The sequence below is a fragment of the Dendrobates tinctorius genome, unplaced genomic scaffold (assembly GCF_039654945.1).
Source record: "Dendrobates tinctorius isolate UK_male_01 unplaced genomic scaffold, ASM3965494v1 ptg000103l, whole genome shotgun sequence".
Taxonomy (NCBI): Eukaryota; Metazoa; Chordata; class Amphibia; order Anura; family Dendrobatidae; genus Dendrobates; species Dendrobates tinctorius.
In genome coordinates, this window is record NW_027361771.1 from 7,285,187 (window position 1) to 7,301,518 (window position 16,332).

General features: G+C 40.6%; 1 protein-coding gene across 1 annotated transcript in view; it reads left to right on the top strand.

The window, feature by feature from the left end:
* Positions 1-15,765, top strand: part of GGA3 (golgi associated, gamma adaptin ear containing, ARF binding protein 3) — a 64,153-nt gene extending 48,388 nt beyond the window's left edge. The window contains exons 11-17 of the mRNA XM_073588021.1: positions 1,108-1,356; positions 1,611-1,663; positions 1,764-2,011; positions 2,120-2,349; positions 11,584-11,753; positions 12,313-12,423; positions 13,294-15,765. Of these exons, the coding sequence (XP_073444122.1) occupies positions 1,108-1,356; positions 1,611-1,663; positions 1,764-2,011; positions 2,120-2,349; positions 11,584-11,753; positions 12,313-12,423; positions 13,294-13,404 (1,172 nt within the window). The 3' untranslated portion in view covers positions 13,405-15,765. The remainder of the gene's footprint in view (positions 1-1,107; positions 1,357-1,610; positions 1,664-1,763; positions 2,012-2,119; positions 2,350-11,583; positions 11,754-12,312; positions 12,424-13,293) is intronic.
* The last annotated feature ends 567 nt before the right edge of the window (positions 15,766-16,332 follow it).

Here is a 16,332-nt window from a genome sequence, read left to right on the forward strand (position 1 = left end):
ATGTGAGCTATATTACTAATTATCTATTCGATGTAGATATATCTAGGACATTTAGTTGGAGTTATTATAGCTTTAGGGAGCCTTCCTAACCACTTGAAGGCACATCATTGTATTAATGGGATACCACCGTAATATCTTTTTCTCTGCAATAACCTTTTTTTAATACGTTTCATTCTATCACTGATGACCTATGCTTGGGATGTCATCAATGTCTGGCCGGTCGTCAGGGTCTGACACCCGGCGCCCCCAGCTGTTTTAGGTGCCAGCAGCCACTGGCCAGAAATGCTCAATTGCGGAGCTTCTCAGTCTTCTGATAGTGGCCGCAGCTAGGTGCTGCACGGCCGTCTCCTATTCAAATCAATAGCAGGCAGATGTGCAGTACCCGGCTGTGGCCACTATCAGAAGACGGAGGAGCTTCGCAATTGAACATTTCCATCCGACACCGAGAGCAGCTGACTGGTGGGGGTGTCGGACCCTGACCGATCAGGCATTGATGACCTATCCAAAAGATAGGTTATCTGTGATAAAGTATTGGAAAACCTCTTTAAGGCAGTAAGACCCACAAACAAGCAAAAACTGAAGTCAGCTGAAGTAAAGGCCTGACAAAGCATCTGAAAGAATTGGCCACGGCGTTTGGTGACGTTCATGGCTTCTAGTCTTCAGGCAGTCATTGCCTGCAAAGAATTCTCTACAAAGTATTAAAAATGAACATTTTACTTATGAAAATGGTTATTTGCCCAATTACTTTTGAGCCCTTGAAATGAGGAATCTCTGTAGAGGAATGGTTCAACTCCTTAATTAAAACGAAAAGTCTACACTTCAATTGCATCTTAGATATTTCATTTTAAATAAAAAAAATAATGATATTCAGAGCCAAAATCGTGAAGATTCTGTCCTATAATTAGGAATTAGAGCCCCCAACAGTAAAAATACCCTAGCCATATACTAATCTAGCAAAAAACTAAATCAGAGCAGGGGAGTTACTGGAGGTGTTTGAGTGGTGCTGTCCTTTTATTAGAACATGTTACTGGCTTAATTTAAGTCTGACTTTTCTTCTGTTCATGTTGAATTCTAATTTATTTTCATTCATTATTGTTTGATAATCAGAGGTGACCGAGACAAGCACGAGTTTACCCACTCTAATCGATCTGGCAGGATTTGAGCCTACAAGTCCACCTGAAGGCCCAACGCTCCTCTCTGATGTAGCAGAGCAACCATCAGCACTGATCCCCATCCTTCCTCCACCTCCACTGATACCAGCACAGTCCAGACCTTGCTCCTCCTTGGACAGTCTTGCTCACATGAACAGTGCCACCACCTCGCTCTGCTTATTAGATGAGGAGTTGCTTCATCTAGGTAATCTGCTCACTGCTGGAAATGGAAGTCATGGTGTAATATATTATGAGTTGTGTTGTCCCCAGCTTCCCGATCTGGTTACATCACTATTATTATAGGGCATAAATTATTTAACTCTTACAAGACAAAATTTTATCCAGATCTTTATCATTGCGAGAGAGAAATCTGCAAATAATATTTTTCTTGTTTATGGGCAAATGTAGTGAAATACATGATCATGTTTTCTGTCTAATGTTACCAACCTTTCTTCTAAGGTATTGATGATCCACCATCAAATATAGCAAAGGAATTGTGTCCAAGCTCCAAGGTATGGCCCTTTTCACACTTGTCGCTCTTTTAATTTACTGTACTTCTTGTGAATTGTGTATTTGGAGATTTTCTTAACACGAGCCCTGACTGTCTTTCAGGTGGAAAGCAAAGAAATCGATTTTTTCACAGGACCCTCAATGGATCCACTTACCTCAACAGTCACCCCATTATTAGCGCAGCCAGTAATCCCCATGGGTTCAATTAATTCCTACTCCACTGCCGCTACCTACACTACTGTATTTAGTACTGCTCCTACAACCGTGCCCACAACTGCTCCCCCTATAGGGGGCATTAAACTTCATGAACTTGAAGTGCTTGGACAGCAACTTTTAGAGGAAGCAAAAGGGTGTGTTTGGCATGAAAATGTTCTATGATTGACCTTTTTTTTTCTTTTTTTTTTTTTTTTTTTAACCCAAATTGCATATCTAATCTAATTTTGTATTTTTCCTGTTAGAGTATCAGCTAAGTCTGCCACTTCTGTTACTGTTCCCAGCACAATGGCAACCCTGGCAGCACTACAGCCTGCAAATGCTTTTGGAGCTGTGGTTTCTGCACCATCGTTTGGCTCCTTGCCTATTGCCCCTAGTAGCCCACTCTTCTTACCACATCATCAGGAAAGTCCTCAGAAAGGCTCCTACATTTCTCTTACAAATGTGACTGTACCCTTGGAATCCATAAGACCCAGTAAGTTGTCAATCTCTTTTATCGGCGCCACTCAGGTCAGTCTTCTGTACCTGCCGGGTTCACTAAAGTGTTTGCTGTCATTACTCAATACAAGTCAATGCGAGCTAGAATGAGACTCTCGTAGACTTGCATTGAGAGCTTGTGACTGTTACCTCTGATTTCCAGTCACGTTGAGGTCATAAGATGACGGTGTGGGACTGGAGCGGTACTGGGAGAAATTGGACCATTAACAATCAAGCAGTGATGGTATTTTCTATTATAAGAAAACCCTTTTAAACACGACCGTTCACCAAATTATTTATATTGAATTGAACAAATGATGGAATAGTGTCCACAGAGTAAAATAAAATGTGTTTTTTTTTAAATTTTGCCTCACTTTTATATAGATATATTAGTATTTGATTGCTAATGAGTTCATGTTGGTTAGCAGAGCGTTTTCACTGGGGTTCATGTATTTCTCCGCCCTGTATGACATTGACCAGTTGTAAACTGACAGCAACAAAGAAGAGCTAGAAGCACTCTCCCCCACCATAGCTTAGAACAGGCTACTCCTGTATGAAATATGACAGCCCTGATCTCACTGGGAAGTGAGTACAAGTTAAGCACAAAAGACACATGTCATTACTGATGCCTTTAAGTTCTAATGTCTGGACAGGCAGTGTGGACAAAAGGGGCACTGCAGCAGAGGAGGTGCAGTGCTGAGAGGATGAGAGATAGCAAAAGGGTTTGTAATGTGACACAGGTAAATTCAGTTGTGCTGTGCTGCCCAGGGCTGTGGATTCGGAGTCGTGGAGTCGGAGTTAGTTTTGGTCGGAGTCGGTAGAAATGTACCGACTCCGACTCCAGCTTTAAGAAAAATGTATTAATATTTCATAATTGAACTTTCATATGAATTTTATAAATGTTACTCAAATATATATGTTCTATCAAACTATGAACAACAGTGACAAGCAGTTCTGCTGGAGATAGAGACATTTCTTACTTCTTGTGTGTCACTGTTCTCCACTGCCCTTATCTAATCTTATACTTGGTTAACCTCATGCTGCCCCAACCCCCCTACTTACAATGTATGAAAGTGAAAATGTGTTGCAAATTCTTAGTAGTAAAGCTCCTCCTTTAGTCTAGATCATACTAGGTGTGCGTCTTCCAAGCATCTCACAGCTGCCTGCTACTCAGAAGAGGAAGACTGTAAGAAGTATTATCCTTTCAACACACTTTGCATCAGTTAACTGTGAGTACATGAGGAATAATAACAGTATTACTGACCACTATATCAGTTGTACGACCTGGCAATAATTTTGTACAATTGTTTTTAGGAAAAACAATTGTCATTTGGATTGTGAATGCAGAATTAAAAACCTGAGAATGTCAAAGAAGCATCACATTAAATCAGCTGTATTTGAACATTTCACCATCACTCAAGATAGAAAACATTATGTCTGTCAGTGTATGACAAATGATCCAGACGAAAACAAATGCTGTGAAGCCAAGATGAGTGCATATTCAGGCAAAGATAAAAATGCTCCTACCAGAGCTTCTAATCTAAAGAGACATTTACAGCGCTTTCATCCAGAAGTACTGAAAGCAGTGGATGAGAAAGACTGCATCCAAACCAATGAACCAGTGCCCAGCTCTTCCAGCCAAACAAAGGAGGAGAGAACTTTGCAGCCATCAGTTGCAAGATATTTTGTCAGTGACAAAGTTACTGTGACAATGACAGTAGATACATTTAAAAAACAGATCATAGAGCTTGTTGTAAAGGATAGTGTGCCTATTTCATTATTTTCACGACCAGCTTTTATGTGTCTGAATGGGGAAATGGCCCGCAAGCTTGGTGTTTTTCTGAAGAGAGAGAGTATTAGAAAATTAGTAATCGAAGAAGCTTTTAAACAAAAGGAAGAACTTAAAAAAACTCTCAAGGGACGCTTTCTGTTTCTTAAAATGGATGCCTGCACACGTCACAGAGTGAACTATTTTGCCATCAATGTCCGATTTGTTTGTGACAAAAATGAAATAGTTACCAAGACATTGGCAGTAAAAGACACCAAAGCTCATCACACCAGTGAGTTTCTCCAGGTCTTGGTGGAAAAGGTTCTGCAAGACTATGAACTTAAAAAAGAGCAAGTTCTTTCTGTCGTAACTGACAATGCTTCAAATATGATAAGTACTATTAAGCTAATGAATGAGAGTAATGATGGTGACCAGCAGCTAGAAGAACATTCTGGGTCCACAGACACAGAAATATTTGAAATAGAGGAACACAGTATTGTAACTGAGGAGCAAACTGAAGTTGCTTCAGATGAACAGCAACATGATAGTTTAGATGATCTTGTTGAAACTGTGTCAATATGTTCTTTCATTCATCACATGCGCTGTGTTGTGCATACGCTACAGCTGGCTATAAGAGACAGTCTGCAAGAAGGACATGCTGCTGCACTGATTGGCAAGGTGAGAAAATTGGCTACTGTTGCCAGAACCCCTAAAGTTGACTCAATTTTGAAGAGACGTGCTGGAAAAGTGGCAATTATTGATCAAGCCACACGATGGGGCAGTACTTACTTAATGATTCAGCGCTTGGTTGAACTGAAAACCTTTCTTGTAGATATGGCTAACCCTCAACTGACGCTAAATGAAAGTCAGTGGAATCAGGTGACTGAGCTGGAAAAATTGCTAGAGCACCCATTTACAGTGACTAAAAAATTACAAGCAGAGGACTTAACTCCAGGTATTTTCTTAAAGGAGTGGAAGAACCTGATGTTTCGCCTGTCCCAAAGAGGAGGGTTAATTGCAAGTGGCATTGCTACATCAATGAATCGGAGAGAGGAGCTACTATTACAAAATAACATTCTTTTGGCAGCTGTTTATGTAGACCCAATGCATCGGATTCTTCTAGATGATCAACAGCTAAGTAAAGGAAAAGAAGCTCTGTTTGAAATAGCAGTAAGGATGAAAGGGTTGCAGAACAGTCTGGAGGAACAAGAAGAATTTGGTCGTCCTGCCACATCTTCACCCTCATCATCAACTGATGAAGAATTTAATTTCGAAAAATATTTGGATCACAAGGACCGTGACAAGCGTTCCCGCATAGAAGAAGAGTCATCCCCATCAAGGAACACAGCCAGTACATTTCAGCAGAATTTTTCATGTGCACTAAAAGAAATTGAGAAATTTGACCGTTCATCAAAAATAACAGTGCAACAAGCGATTCCTCTGTATCTTGACATTGTCAGAGATGTTGCCCGAGTGGTTACTGCTTTGCCACCAACACAAGTTAGTGTAGAGAGGTTGTTCTCTGCTCTCAAAATAATTAGATCAGATTTGAGGGCATCCATGAAGGAGGATCTGACAGAGGCAATACTTTTTCTGAGGACAAATTTATAGATTTCTTCTTATTAACTGCATAAAAGTGTTTATTGCATATTTACTTACAGTTTAGAAAAGTTTATAAAAGTTATTTGCTATATTCTAATTGTATTCTAATAAATGTAGTTTTTGCTCTAAGTGGTCTGATTACTTATATGATGGTGAGAAACTGAATAAGCACGATGTTTAATATTTTACAACAGTAAATTTGTTGTTATGAATTGGCCATTTATGAAGGAGCCGGAGTCGGAGCCTGATAAAATCCAGGAGTCGGAGTCGCAACTGTGGCTTACCGACTCCACAGCCCTGGTGCTGCCCCTCTCCCCACATTGACTACCAGGGGACGAGAGCTCAAAGTTATCCGTAATCCTTATGTCTACTTTTCTTATATCAACTTGTAATGGCTCTGCAGTGAGATCAGGCGGTCTGTCATTATATACCTCACACAGGAGTAGCCTGGTCTAAGCTATGGTGGGGGCATGTTCTTCTTTCGCTTGATTGTTGCTGCCTTACTATGATTGATTGGTCAATTTCATACAAGGGGAATAAGTACACGCCCCCAATAAAAACTATGATTACGACCACTTGGACTTAAAGGGCATTCCCATCTCCAAGATCCTATTCTAATACATTGCAAGTGTAATAATAATATTAGAAAATGCCTCCAAATCGAAATGTAGTATAGTTCTTTTGATTCGCTTTGTCTCTTACCCCACGTGCAAGGTATTGCAGTAGCTGAGGTATTCATGGTTACGACCTCTCATATAGTAATAGTTAGCCATTAGTGGTCGTAATCAGCGTCGGACTGGCCCACCGGAGAACCGGTGGATTCTCCGGTGGGCCCTGGCATCTGGTGGGCCCTGGCACCTGCTGGCATACAGGGCCAGCAGTTGCCTAGGGCCCCCGCTGCTCCAGGGGCCCTCAGCCAGTGGTGTGTCGCACACCATGCAGCTGCTATGGGGGCCCCCGCCAGCGGAGCAGCAGCTGGTGTCAGGAGGCAGGAGCCCCTGTCCCCGCTGCTAAAGAGAAATGAATATTCACTGCGAAGCAGTGAATATCATTTCAGGTCTCCACCCCCAGAGGCCCCGCCCCCAGCCCAGTAAGCCGCTCTGCAGACTACAGCTGTAAATCAGGGCCGGCGCCGCCCTCAGTCCTCTCTGCTCCTGGCTCACAGCCAGTGCGCGATGACGTCACTACATCGCGCACCCGCTGTGTGTCTGGCAGAGGGGGCAGCTCCTGACACTGAAGCCGGGATCAGCGTGGGAGCGAGGAGGAGAGGTGAGTATTGTGTTTTTTGGTTTTTTTTTATATCTCTCTCGCTCTCTCTATCTGTCTCTCTATCTATCTATCTCTATATCTCTATATATCTCTCTCTATCTCTCTTATATCTATCTATCTTTCTATATCTATCTATTTCTATATCTATCTCTATCTATCGCTCTATCTTTATATCTATCTTTCTATCTCTACATCTATCTATCTATCTATCTCTATATCTTTCTATATCTATCTATTATGTCTATCTATCTATCTCTATATCTTTCTTACTCTATCTATCTCTATATCTATTATCTCTATATTTATTATCTATCTAGCTACCATCTATATCTATCTTTATCTATATATATCTCTATCTAATATCTATATCTATCTATCTCTATACCTATCTATCTATTTATCTATCCGTTATCTATCTCTATATCTTTTCTCTGTATCTATCTATCTCTATATCTATATCTCTCGCTATCTATCGCTCTATCTCTATATCTATCTCTATATCTATCTTTATATATCTATCTCTATATCTATCTCTATATCTATTTCTCTCTATATCTATCTCTATATCTCTCTCTATAGCTATCTATCTATATATCTCTATCTCTATATCTATCTCTCTGTATATCTATCTATCTATCGCTCTATCTCTATATCTATCTTTATATCTCTATATCTATATATATCTATCTATCTCTATCTATTTATCTCTATATCTTTTCTCTGTATCTATCTCTCTATATCTATATCTATCTATCTCTATATATATCTATTATCTCTATATCTATATCTATTTCTCTCTATATCTCTCTCTATATCTATCTATCTATCTCTCTCTATATCTATCTCTCTGTATATCTATCTATCTCTATATCTATCTCTATATCTATCTTTCTCTATCTATCTATTTATCTCTATTATCTATATCTATCTATCGCTCTATCTCTATATCTATCTTTCTATCTCTACATCTATCTCTATATCTATCTATATCTATATCTATCTATTATGTCTATCTATCTAGCTATCTCTATTATCTATATCTACCTATCTCTATATCTTTCTATCTTACTCTATCTCTATATCTATCTATTATCTCTATATTTATTATCTATCTTTATCTATCTATCTCTATCTATTATCTGTATCTCTCTCTATCTATTTATCGATCTCTGTATCTATCTCTCTATATCTATCTATCTACCGCTCTCTCTATCTCTATCTATCTTTATATCTATATCTATCTCTATATCTATCTATTATCTCTATCTCTATCTACCTATCTATCTCTATATCTATCTCTATATCTATATCTGTTTCTCTCTATATCTATCTCTATATCTCTCTCTCTATAGCTATCTATATATTATCTCTATATCTATCTATCTATCTATCTCTATATCTAGCTATCTCTATATCTATCTATCTATCTATCTATCTCTATATCTATCTGTTATCTCTATATCCATATCTATCTCTATATCTATCTATATCTATCTATCTCTATATCTATCTTTCTAACACTATATCTCTATATCTATCTCTATATCTCATTATCTATCTATCTCTATCTCTCTCTTTATCTATCTATCTATTGATCTATCCATCTATCTCTATATCTATCTATTATATCTATCTATTATCTCTATTATCTATATGTATCTATCTAGCTATCTCTATCTCTATATCTCTCTCTATATCTATCTTTCTTTCTAACTCTATATCTATCTATCTCTATACATATCTCTATATCTAGCTATTATCTCTATATCTATCTCTATATCTATCTGTCTATATCTATCTCTATATCTATTATTTCTATATCTATCTATCTCTATATATATCTCTATATCTATTTTTATTTATAGCCATCTATCTATATATATTTATCTCTATATCTATCTATATATGTCTATATTATTATTATTATTATATCTGTATATCTCTATTATCTATCTCTATCTATTATCTATCTCTATTATCTATCTCTATCTATATATCTATCTATCTCTATATCTTTCTCTATATCTTTCTATCTATAGCTATCTATCTCTATATCTATCTATCCATTATCTATTTTCTATCTATCTCTATATCTATCTACCTATAGATCTATCTATCTATATTTCTTTATATATCTATCTTTATATCTATCTCTATCTATCTCTATCTCTATGAATCTTTCTATCTATATCTATCCATTATCTACTTTCTATCCATTATCTACTATCTACTATCTATATCTATTTCTACATCTATCTTTCTATCTATATCTATCTAACTCTATATCTATATATCTATATAGCATTATTCCCTATGAGGGGGGCAGTATTATACCCTATGAGGGGGGCAGTATTATACCCTATGAGGGGGGCAGCATTATACCCTATGAGGAGGCAGCATTATACCCTATGAGGAGGCAGCATTATACCCTATGAGGAGGCAGCATTATACCCTATGAGGAGGGCAGCATTATTCCCTATGACGGGGTGCATTATTCCCTATGAGGGGGGCAGTATTATACCCTATGAGGGGGGCAGTATTATACCCTATGAGGGGGTGCATTATACACTATGAGGAGGCAGCATTATACCCTATGAGGGGGGCAGCATTATACCCTATGAGGAGGCAGCATTATACCCTATGAGGAGGGCAGCATTATACCCTATGAGGAGGGCAGCATTATTCCCTATGACGGGGTGCATTATTCCCTATGAGGGGGGCAGTATTATACCCTATGAGGGGGCAGCATTATACCCTATGAGGGGGTGCATTATTCCCTATGAGGGGGCAGCATTATACCCTATGAGGGGGGCAGCATTATACCCTATGAGGGGGATACATTATACCCTATGAGGGGGACAGTATTATACCCTATGAGGGGGACAGTATTATACCCTATGAGGGGGGCAGTATTATACCCTATGAGGGGGGCAGTATTATACCCTATGAGGGGGTGCATTATACCCTATGAGGGGGTGCATTATACCCTATGAGGGGGGCAGTATTATACCCTATGAGGGGGGCAGTATTATACCCTATGAGGGGGTGCATTATACCCTATGAGGGGGTGCATTATACCCTATGAGGGGGTGCATTATACCCTATGAGGGGGGCAGTATTATATTCTATGAGATGGCTGCATTATATTCTATGAGGGGTCTACATTATATTCTATGAGGGGGCTGCTTTATATTCTATGAGGGGGCTACCCCAACTCCTGCTACATAATTAAGACATGTACAACCTTATATTATACCCGGATATTAGTGTGTTTTACCGCACAATTGGTGGTCTGGTATTTAACTATGCAGCTACATAGTGGGCCCCAAGAATGATTTTCTCTGGTGGGCCTAAGGTGTTCCAGTCCGACGCTGGTCGTAATCATAGATATCTAAGCTACTGTAATACCCTCCACAAGGAGTACGTGACATAGCGAATCAGAATACTACATTTCTAATTTGAGGTATTTGCTATGTTTAGTATTATTATTATTACATCTACTATGTAATGGGATAGGATCTGGTGATGTGAATACCCCTTAATGAAAATAAAATTAACTCGCAAACTACCAAATACTTTGCTTGCTAATATCACCACAAACCAGAGGCAAAGTAATTAAAAAAAATAAATATTTTATTCTGCTCTGCAACCATTGTATGTGCAGTTCAATGTGAAAGATTTGGTGAAAGGTCCTCTTTAAAAAAAGCAGTATCAGTTCTTTAGGGGTGGACCGCCTAGGGGATATTATGCCTGCTGCACTTTAGAATTGCATAGAAGTGAATGGGCTACAATTTTAACTCTTGTTAACCGTATAAGGCCTGGGCTACACTGTCCCCTTTTGTAGCGCTGCTCCAGTCCAAAGCAGCACAGTGAGTTGTATAGAGTTTGGTGGACTGCAGCTGCCACTTAACAGTTAAAATAAATTGTTTGTGCTACAAAAAGACGCAATGTAACCCAGCCTTACTTTGTGATGTTCAGGTGATATTATTGAGAACAAAATAATTTGTACACATTATATTTGATTCTATGTATACGTTGTAATCCCTTAGGCTAGTTTCAAACTAGTGTATGGAGGAGCTGCGGCCACGGCCGCACCTCCTCCGGTCAGCTCCGCCTCCGTCGGCATGCGGCTTGCGTACCCCATCTTTAGCATTACGTACGCAGGCCGTGACGATGTTTCGGATGCCTCTGCATGCGACGTTTTGACGGTGCGGCGACCCCACCAAAATGCTGCGTTCGGCGCAGGTCGCCGCACCGTCAAAACGACGCCGAACGCAACATGCTTCATTTTGGTGTGGTCGCCGCACAGTTAAAACGACTCATGCGGAGGCATCCGCATACATTGGCACGGCCTGCGTACCTAATGCTAAAGATAGGGTACACAGGCCGCATGCCGATGGAGGCGGAGCTGACCGGAGGAGGTGCGGCTGAGGGCGGAGCTTCACAGAGGAAGCCCGCATCCCTCCGCAGCTCCTCCATACGCTAGTGTGAAACTAGCCTTAATGAGCTATACAGTTATTTGATGTTATTCTAATTGTCTTGCTAAAAACTTTGAAATGGAGAAAAAAACTAAATGATATAATTATGTTCCAGGTTCCCTTCTCCCTCTGACGGCTTACGATAAGAATGGCTTTCGTATATTGCTGCACTTTGCTAAGGATTGTCCACCTGATCGTCCCGATGTCCTGGTGGTAATCATCTCTATGATTAATACGGCTCCCTTGCCAATCCAAAAAATTCTTTTTCAGGCCGCCGTTCCGAAGGTGAGTAAATGATGTCTTTACCATAATTGTACTTGTGTACCTACGTATTCTAATGCTTTATATTCACGAGAAATAACTGGTCGTAACTCCTACGGGTGCATAAAAGTTTTTATATGGGCAGCACGGTGGCTCAGTGGTTAGCACTGCAGCCTTGCAGCACTGGGGTCCTGGGTTGAAATCCCACCAATGATAACATTTGCAAGGAGTTTGTATGTTCTCCCCGTGTTTGCGTGGGTTTCCGCCGGGTTCTCTGGATTCCTCTCACACTCCAAATACATACTGATAAGGAATCTAGATTGTGAGCCGCAATGGGGACAGTGATGATAATGTCTGTAAAGTGCTGCGGAATAAGATAGTGCTCTATAAGCAAAGTGTAATAAATAAATAGTGAAATTTCTTCTTTATTCTATTTGGACATGGATGATCTGTACTAGCACTATGCAGGGAGTGTCTGATCTGAAACAAATTAATGACTAAAAAATAGATAAAGGGAAAGTTGTTGTATAATTAATGTTATAGACACTTCTGAAAATGATTGGAACTGTCTGTTTAAATGTAGACAATGAAGGTGAAGCTGCAGCCGGCATCTGGGACAGACCTGGCAGCATTCAATCCCATCTTACCCCCAGCATCAATTACACAAGTCATGTTACTGGCCAATCCTCTGAAGGTAAGTGGGACGAGCTGCCGTTGTTGGCAGTGTATGGAGCTGTGGTGTTCTGCTCTCCAATTACACGCAGCCTCCAAAATAGCTGATAACGGTCCGGCGCCCCTACCAATCTGATATATTTGTGACCTATGTAAAGGGGTTATCCCCTTTTGATATTGATGACCTATTGTTAAAGGGATTGTCCAGTCTTAGACTACAAGTCTGTTGTTACTTTGTGATTGCAAACTTGTGAATCTTCACATTGCGTGCATTGCACATTTTGAGGATTCTTCTGTGCCTGCAGTGGGTGTGTGACCGCATGTATGCAACTGGTCACGTGCCGACTAGATGGGTACGACCTTGCTCAATGCAAGTGTATCTAGCGATTCCGGGCAAGTCTAGTTGGAATGTGGCCGGAAGTATACAGATAGCGTAATTGCTGTCACATGATGGCTCGCTCCCGGCGCTGGAGAATATTCACAGCGTGCAGTGACTGCGATATGAGAATTCACATAGTGACTGCAGCAAGTAACCTAGGGCTGGGCAACCCCATGTAAAAGAGAATCTGTCAGCAAAAAATTACTGTTCAAAACAGGCACAGTCACTTGGTGCCCCCTCACCATGGCCAAAGAGTTAAGTGCAACTTTCCACCTATCTCCTAAAATATGAGCTGTCTGTCTTAGAAGGGAATGACGGCGATATATGCTGAATAATTATTAGGAAAGGAGTGCTAAGCAATTATGGTTAGGATGCACCAGGTGTCTGTGCTTGGTTTGAACAGTCATTTTCCGCTGACAGACTCCTGTTACACCGAATATGGCATTGATATAACTATCTTCTGGTCAGATATGCATTTGTAAATGCACATTTTGTATTTTTTTTTTCCTGCAGGATAAAGTGCGGCTCAGGTATAAATTGTCCTTTGCGCTCGGAGAGGAGTGCAGCACTGAGGTGGGGGAAGTGGACCAGTTCCCAGACTCCGATCAGTGGGGAAAGTTATGACCAGAGATTTCTATTTTTTTTTTTTTCATTCAGACTGTGATACTGAATGTGAGGTGACGTTGCTTCAGAATTCAGGTTGTTTACAAGACACGATGCAGCAAGTAACGGGGACCCTTCAGCACTTTATTCCGATTTCCCAAATGGATGCCTTCATTAACCATTAAGGCTCTCAGCCGTTGACTGCATTCATCATCATACTTCTGTTTATGAGACCCCTATAAACCTGTGTCCTGTAAACATTGTCCGCTAGAGCGATTTAGGACTAGGTTTTCACATGGTCCTGGTTTGGATTTTTCTGTACACAGTATTAAACTTATTTATTCTAGAAACAAGCTGCAGTTAATGTCCGAATCAATGGCAAATGCAGAAAATCCCCTACTCCCCCATCCCTCTCGTAGATTAATGGTCAGCTAATGGTACAACTGCAAAAGAAGCAACGTACCGCCATTGACCATGTACTTACCAGGGACCAAAGATTGTTTTTAGCTTGAAGAGTTCTGTTATTTGGATTTTTAATCCATGTTTGATTCATTTATATGCATCAGCCAGAAAAAAAAAACATCTCGTATCTTATAGCAGAAACTGGAATTGTGCAAAAGAACAAGGATGTAATTCATAAACATATCCAATAAAGGCCGACTTACACACGTTGTTCATTTAGTGGACAGCAAAAACTGTATGTGGAAGAACGATCGTGAGTACGATTGCCCTGTCCTCATGCAGGGCGCGGCAATGTGCTGCCGAGAACTGTGATTTTCCTGCCAGCACGAACAATCCAATCACCTGACGAATGAACGTTTTGCTCACTTGTCGAGTCGGCGGCTGCGTGCTTACACTGCCCAATTGGCCTGTCTGTTTGGTGCCTCATACGCTGTACTGCCTCTGTACCAGTGGGCCTAACCGCACCAAGGCTTTGTTCTTATGAGGGGCTGGAAAGGATCCTTATTACACAGAAATTAGAGACTGGCGTTTTGCCAACCAGTAGTTTTGTTTAGTTGACTGGTGCCCATCTGCAGTCTCCTGCCTGGTACAGGCGGACTAATTTAGGCTATGTTTACTGTTCCATGTAGAACAGATGGGGGGGCTTAGGCTAGTTTCACACAAGCGTTTGGGGGCGCAGCGCACGCTCGGTGTGAAGCTCCGCCCTCTGCCGCTCCTCCTCCGGTCAGCTCCACCTATGGGCACATGACTCTGCATGCGACCTGCGTACCCTATCTTTAGCATTGGGTATGCAGGCCGTGCGCAGGTATGTTTTTGGCGGCGCATGCATCCTTTTGACGGTGCGCTGGGCACACCAAAATGCATCACAATGCTTTTGGTCTCAAATAGAAACCAGACAGCTCCCATATAAGTCAATGGGACCGACCTGCGTCGATTTGAAACCAGAGGGCACAGGATCCTATTTCCATTTGTCTGTTATAAAAAAGATAAAATAGAATAGTAAAACAGTCATGTTAACGCTGCCTAAAAGGAGTATCATCAGGAAAGATCACCTTTAGACAATGCCATAAGAGATTAAGGTCGTCAAGATGACAGCTTACGTTTTTCAAATCCATGGGGAGAAAGTTTATTGTCTATGTTAAATCCTAAGGGGAGGCAGCATTTCACTTAACAAACCCATCCAGGGTGAGATCCCAAATATAGAGGTATGCTCCTTGCTTAGTTTAGGGGTCTAGAGTATTTTATGCAGTAAAATCATTGAGTAAGAGACATCTGTTATGTTTGTTCTAATGGGGTTGACCCCATTCAGGAAATCTTGCTCCCCAGGTGCAGTTTGTGTGTGTATATATGGAAATGTTTCTTGCCTCACCATCCCCAGGTCCACCAGGGAGTCTCTGCTTCCGGTGTCTGGCATTGGCCGCTATGCTGACATCACAGCCAACTAATGAGCTCACCAGCTCTGCCACCGTAGACAAAACTTTCTGCTAAGAGCTCACGGTTTGGCCTCCATGCTATTGATGCCAGTCTGCAGCAGCAGTGGCGGTGGAGATTCGACACAGAGTAAAACTTTTTTATTTTTTTTAAATCAAACAGCGCACGAGGAGCAAGGTTTCATGAAAGGAGGACAGACTCTATTCTTAAGTGAGAAACATTCCAGTCTTTGCTGCACCGCAAAAGGAAGAACAGGCGATCTTTATTTTTCATCCTCACTTTTATCCAGATGATTGTACTGTAGAGAAGTAAACAGATGGACGTCTCCAACATGGACTCTATAAATCCCCCAAGTCCTACCATTGTAAGACTGAGAAGTACTGTAATATTTGTTGTGTGAACATGTTGTCACCAAGTACAGATCTAATGTGCGACTGTCACTTTAACCCTTGAGCATGCACGTTTAATAAAGCTTTTGTTTGTTCTCAAGTTGTCATTTCTATTGTATTACACTAACTGTAGAAGTAGAATACATGTACTTTCTTTCACTTCTGAATGGGAACCTGTAACTGGAGAAGAGTTCTAAGAACTTTCCAGCCATTTCAAAACATTTTTGGTGAATTTCCAGTGTGGAATCTGCAGCAAATAAGCATAGTGCAATATAATGTGGTTTAAAAATGTGCAGTATGTCTACGGGAAAGATGTATATCCTTGTACCGTTTTAGCCAGTAGATAGAAGAATATTTGGAATTGAGAGTCCTCGGTGGTTAGTACCTTTCAATGGCTAACTAAAAAGATGGAAACAATTTACAAGCTTTCGAGACTACGCAGGTCTCTTCATCAGGCATAGACTAATACAAAATCTGAAGAATCACATATTTATGCACGACACAGCACAGAGAAAAAATGCAATAGATAAGACAAGTGACATGACATGAAGCATAAATATCATTATGGGAGAGTGATAAGTAGTTGTGGCCATAAATATTAGAGCATTGCATAGATAAGAAGTGTGAAAGTTTTATAGTCCTCTGATTGGGGTCTGGTTCTGTGTCC